Genomic DNA, 6607 nt, shown 5'->3' on the forward strand with positions numbered 1-6607 from the left:
CAGTTAAAACTTGTTCTCTACTTATTGACAGGATTGTGAATCCAGGGCTTAGAACTTTCAAGGCTTCGATATGGCAAAAAGGGGTCCCTCCTAAGGTTCAATCTTTTCTTTGGCTAGCTGTTCAGAATAGACTGTGCACTAAGGATTTCTTACTTTGCCGTAATATAATCCCAATTGATCAAGCCTTTTGTATCTTTTGTGAAAATGAGATTGAGACTTCAAATCATCTTCTCCTCCATTGTAGACCAGTGTGGAAATTATGGATGAAATTCTTGGATTGGTGGGGTATTAGTGGTTGCTTCCCTGCTGTGTGGGATGATCTTTTACATCAATGGCCCAACCTAGTGTTCGGAAAATTCCAGCGTAAGGCTTGGTCTATGCTTTCTTGTTGTGTTAGCTGGAGTATATGGCTTATGAGGAACAAGGTAATCTTCAAATGATGGAACTGCGACCTTCGAAGATATTTTCTCCTTAATTCTTTATCGCCTCTCAAATTGGCTCAAGTCTGCAGATAAGTTCTTCATGGCTACTGGCACTACTTTAATTATGGGTCCTGAAGGTATTATAGATTGGTCTAACACCAAATAAAGGCTTTTAGCATGGCGTATCAACTTCTTCATTCCTAATGTCCTTTTTCGGTTATGTATCTATTGACTTTCTTTTCCTTTCTTTTTGTGTTTGTTTTTTTGTTATTGTGATTCTTTTCTTTTCATGTATCTTGTTTTTGGCTACCTTCTGGTTAGCCCTTTCAATATATCGACTTATTCCAAAAAAAGATTATTCATGCGAATTGCTTAGAAAGATGTTATAAATGCATAATTTGGTGTAGTGTTCATGCATTATGTGATTAATATTCTGTTTAATTGATTAATGTATCTTTAAGTAAAGTCATATCTGGCTTGTGTTGAAGGAAAGGAAAGATGAATCTGTATAATTTTTATGGACGTGTTATCGAATTGTGGAACGGATGGGAGCTTCGAGCAATGATCTTGCTGAGTCTCTCGCTGCAAATTTTCCTGACCATCACTGGCAGTCGACGAAAGTATACAGCCGGAATCTGGTTCGGGATGTTTGTTTGGCTAGCATATTTGTCAGCAGATTGGTTTTGCAAACTATTACTTTAGGTATTCTTGCTCGTAGCCAAGGGGGTTCAGAATCCAAAGGTTACCACTTCAAATGCAAGTTTCATCCCGGCATTCTGGGCACCGATGCTCCTTGTGCACCTTGGAGGCCCTGACACTATTACTGCCTATTCAGTACAGGACAACGAATTGTGGTCGAGGCACTTGCTTCAGCTATTAACCCAACTAACGGTGGCCTTTTATGTTTCGTTGAGGTCATGGTGAGCAATGATCCGCTCATATATATAGTCATTCCCATCTTTGTGTCTGGAGTTATCAAATATGGAGAGAAGATTTGGTTCTCTGGTGCGCAAGCTCCAGCAAGTTGATGAACTCAGCAAACGAAGCTGGCGTACATGTACGAGGGCAAATATATCCGGAAATTTTGCGCCACCAAAAGTTGGATGATATTTTGCCTCAACTTTATGAAATTTTGATCACGGAACTGGGCATAGATCGCCTTAAGCAAATGTTGGGCATAGAAGGGGGCACGCAACCAGGCCTTCGTGATATTTTTGTCACAGAACAGGGCTCGAGGCGCTTTGTTGAAATGTTTGTCACAGAAGGGTTCGTGGATCGGATTGATGATATTTGAGCAGTGAAGAAGAGAACGTGCGTCGCTTAATGAAATTTTGGGCACAGAAGGCTTTGATAAATTTCGGGCTTTAATAACATAATATCAGAGGCCAAAAAGTTCCATGAAGCTTGTTTCTTATTCCAAACATTGAAGGTACTATTTGCTGATTACCCCGTTCCATTTCCTGTTCATAGGATCAGCTACGGTATCTTGCAGAGCAAGGATGCTGCTGGAGCATTCAAATTGATAGAAAGTTGAGTTGGGGTTCATGTTCGATGTACTTTTCACCAAGGTGATGACAACCGTTTGTCCGAGACCACGCATCATTCTCCGCTTCATCACCTTTCTGTCCTCTGTCTCTGCATTAGTAGCATTCTCATCAATGACCAGAAACTCGCATACCTATTCCAAATCTGATATTATTGTATCATACTTGTTGCTGTTCGGAGCTACTGTTCTGGAGATTTACTCGGCCATTTTGATGCTTTTCTCCGATTGGGGTATGCTTTGGCTTAGCGATCAAAGGAAGCCACTGGCGGATTCTAATTTCTCGAGTTATTTGTTCTTCTCGGTTGCTATCGTTTTTTAGCAAAAACAAAAAGTGGAAAGCATCTATAGCCCAGTATGAGCCAAAAAATTCTAGAGAGAGCCCATGTAAACACCTCCCAAAACTCTTTAGAACCGGCAACATTCAGAGCTGGGAGGTTGTTGGTGGTGATTTAAAGGAATTGATCTTCAAACGTGTCTTAGATATGCGTTCAAGATGCAATTTCCCATTATCTCCATATAAGATATTGGAAGAGAAAGGTGATCATGCCCTTAGAAGTAAGGATTGCCTTTCATGGTCCGTGGTTGATAAAGACTTTCATGAAAGCCTCCTCATATGGCACATTGCTGTTAATACTTGCGTCGACCAGAATTCAATTCATGGTAACATGAGCAGATCATTATCTCGTTACATGATGTATCTATGAGTGATTTGCCGTTTATGCTACCCAAAGAGTTTGGGCGAACCAAAGTACAAGCAAATCGGTCAAAAACCCGGGAGGGTCAGCACTATCTTGATGGTGGCGATAAACTTGCCGAGTCATTGGACTTGCTGCAGATTGAACAGAAATGGGAATTGATAAGTGAAAGTTCTGGTGGAGATGCTCTAACTTATGCTGCGATTCAATGTGGATGGAAAGAGCATGGCTCGAGCACTTCAAGGAGGAGGAGAGCTACTCACTTTGGTGGCCGTTCTTATGGCTCATCTTGGCCTCCATGGACAGTGTAAGTAATTAACTAATGCTATCGAATTACTTAATATTACTTGCTCTTAAATTTCTCAGTTTGTACAAACTCTTGAATGATTTTATGTAATAATATGTCTACCAAATTCTGTAAAACATGCTTAATATTTATGAAACTAGATTGAATTTTTATTAGTATATACTAAAAACTGAGTCTTTTTTAAAATGATATTTTTGGTGAATAACATTGAATAAAATCAAATGGTAGTACAAAGGGGATACATAAAAGATTTAACAACACATGAATAAATTATGGACTGACGAAGCCAAAAATAAAGCTTCAAGGAATCCTCGCTTTCTTCATAGTAGATTCAGCGGGCCTCGTGAGGATACACTAGCTTAGAGATTCTTGATCTTCTGCAAAATTAGTAGCGTAGGAGACTCAATTTAGCAAGATTGATGTGGAAAATGAACTATAAATACCGTGCATGTTGTACTAAAGAAGCAAACAGAGGATAATGTTCTTTTTTGTGGCGATATATCTGTTTTTTTCTTTTTTTTACTGCCCTTACCAAAAAATCTTTTTGAGGTATTTATACCCGAAGAAACATGGAGGTAGGGACATAAAAGGCAAAACGTTGTCCTAACTAGTGTAGAGGTAATCATAGGAATAGTGTAGAGGTATTTATAGCTCCAATGAGTTAATGGTGTGTTATTCAAGATGAAGATTTTATCAACGCAAAAAGTGTTTAACATGTAAAACATTACCAAGGTTGAAGAATTATTTGGGTTTTTTTTTAAGTATTTTTTTTGTTTGAAAATATATTAAAAATAATATTATTTTTTATCTTTAAAAAAAATAATTTTTAATATTATTATTTAAAAAACATAAAAAAAAATAAAATTTAAATAAAAATTTTTTTTATTATTTTTTTAAAAACATGTGTAGAATCCAAACCATACCTAAGTGGGCTCATGATGTGGTGGAAGTGGCTTTGTCAAGGTTAATCTAAAGCTTTTAAAAAAAAAAAAATTAATTTTTTTTTTTATATTCTCAATTTTTTTAATGTGTTAATATTAAAATAATTTTAAAAAAATAAAAAAATATTATTTTAATATATCTCCTAACAAATATCATTTTAAAAAATAATCATTAACTATATAACAGAATCTTAATTCTGCCTGAATGTTGAGACTGGATAGGGTTTTTTCAAAACACCCAAGTTTTTTTTCATAGGCCTAAAGGGACATAACAGAACTTTAAAAAGGGGTATTTGCTATAAAATTGATCAAATAAAATACAAACTTCAATTGCCACAATCCTAATGGTTTATGGCAAAAAGCTGCCATTAAACCCTTTATTAAAACTAGCAAATGTTTTTGGGCTGTTTCTTAGGAAGAAATACAATTGGGCCTATTGGTATTTGTCTCAAATAAAATGAAATTACCATTTGCCATTATTTCGGTACAAAAAATGGGTAGAAGTTTCAATCGGATATTGATGATACCCGGTTGAACTTTTCCATTGCTGATATCGCTTTTGAACGTTTTCAAAAACCTATTTGCAACAGCCGAATGTAATAATCTGAACGGAATTTTCTCACTTCTGCATCTACTGAATCGATATTTGTCATAGAAAGATAGGTATATACAATTTCTCCAGCTTTTAGTTGAAGCCAAAATGCTTTGGCCTTTGCTGTAAGCCATTTTCAATTACAATAAGAAAAACAGTCTGTTTCTTCCAAAATCAAGGCTGCAAATTAAAATACAGCCATCTCTACAGCCCATTTAAACGAGAACAAAATGTAGTAAAGCTGCTGCCATCATCTAACGGATCCTTGGAGACATCTGATAATATATCTATCATCTAAAGCTGCAAACATTGTGCCGACCTCTCGCCAAACTTGTCCCACAGACAGATCCATCTGCCTTGGGGATCTGGTAATGTGCAGTATAAATAGTTCTCCAAGCATCCGTATTGACAGAATTTCCAGTTGTGGGAGTACTGAACAGGGGTGGAGCTGTTAAATTGTTCAACCCACATTCCCATACTAACATCTTCCATCTTAAAGAGCTGCAATGAGATTTTAACAATATTTTCATGTACAAACTACAGGCTGATAGGAAAGGTAGTCGTCAAAGAAATGCTAACAGAAAGGGGGGCAGAGAGGGGAAGAGAGCATCCTTCAACTGAGGGAGGTATTAGATAAGATTATATATCACTAACCCTGAGGCTTCGTTTGCCATGTTGAGCAATGACAAATTTAGCAATATCAGTAGAAATTACATATCCAGGTCCATTGGCGTAAGGAGGATATACTTCTTCAGGCCATTCCTGTTACATTTAGGCAAATAACCTTCAAATGCAAGAAGTGAACATAGAAAAACAATTTTATCATTCAGATTCTATTTATCAAGACAGAGAAATTGAAATTTTGAATTCATTTGGGTAGCAACATAGCTAACCATATCTAGATTAGTTCCTTTTCCATTTTGCACTCCTAGTCAAAGCAGAATGTGTAAGATGTTCAGGACTATGGGCTCAACTAAAAAATGGTCCCCCAGTCCCTAAAAACTAAAAACACAAAAAAGCAGCACCTTTAAGGATGATGACTCTGATAGCAGGTTGGGAATGATGTTTTAATTCTTTAACTAACACAGGAAAAACCCTTATCATAGCTAGCCAACAAGCACAAACAGCCTTCTCAAAGCTGTCTTATGCCATTCTATGCCTTGAACAAGTTCCTTGACCAACATCCATTCCATTCCATGAAATATCAAATGCGGTCAAAAAATTACAAGGGAAAGGGGTAAAAAGGAAGACAGTTAGGCAACTCTTGCAAGTACTGTGGGAAGTGATACCTCATTCGGGTAATGCAAAAGTGCCATGACCAGTATCACCAACGTTCCTTCTAGTACAACAGAGAATGGCGCTACAGCTTGATAAACAATTAAAACTTCTTCAGCTTCTTTTCATGATGTTCAGGCCAACCCCAGGTGGCTTATGTGATCCCAGAAAGATTGCTGAGATGTATATTTTTGTAGAGATTCCTAATAATTGCCCTTTTACCCAGACTTTCTTATTTTATTTTATTTTCCTTTTTGTATGTTATTTTAAGAGAAAAGGGAACAAGACAATTGAATTAATAAGAGCGAAGACAGTGTTGCAAGGGATTTTATTAAATCAGAATTCCCACAAATGCATTAAAACTTACATACCTCAAAAGTAACTGCCCATTTTCCATTTCTTAGAGGACGATGTAAGAGATTGAGATTGCCCATATAAAGAGACTTGTTGGGAGAGGTACGATCAATTTCTTTCAAGACTGTGTCCACCCTAACAAATGTATCATCATCACATTTCATTATGTATGCAGCTGAGACATTCTGAACCTGTATTCAGCATATTCAGAGATACCAAAACAACTAGATTCAGGAGATATAAATAAGTACAGAGTCACAGATATCCTATTTAAAAGATTCAATGAAAGATGATCAATGAATAAAGTATAGACTTACCCCAAACTCACAAATAGCAATAGTTTTGAGAACCACAAGCTCATAGCGATCCATAAATGGCAAAATCACAATATCACCAAAGTAAGCTGCCTCTCTTTTTAGCACTGCATTCACCTCCTTCCTTGGATTCTGTGATTTCGTAAACGAGTACAAAGATA

General features: G+C 36.7%; 1 protein-coding gene across 1 annotated transcript; it reads right to left on the reverse strand.

The window, feature by feature from the left end:
* Positions 1–4480: 4480 nt before the first annotated feature.
* On the reverse strand, positions 4481–6598 carry LOC118058471 (hydroxyproline O-galactosyltransferase GALT2). The gene is made up of 5 exons (XM_073410206.1): positions 6450–6598; positions 6150–6323; positions 5158–5265; positions 4812–5004; positions 4481–4626 (listed from the first exon to the last, which is right to left on the reverse strand). The coding sequence occupies exons 1-5, from the start codon at positions 6501–6503 to the stop codon at positions 4481–4483; spliced, it is 675 nt and encodes a 224-aa protein (XP_073266307.1). The 5' UTR covers positions 6504–6598.
* Between the last annotated feature and the right edge of the window lie 9 nt (positions 6599–6607).

This window comes from Populus alba, chromosome 6, assembly GCF_005239225.2.
Source record: "Populus alba chromosome 6, ASM523922v2, whole genome shotgun sequence".
NCBI lineage: Eukaryota > Viridiplantae > Streptophyta > Magnoliopsida > Malpighiales > Salicaceae > Populus > Populus alba.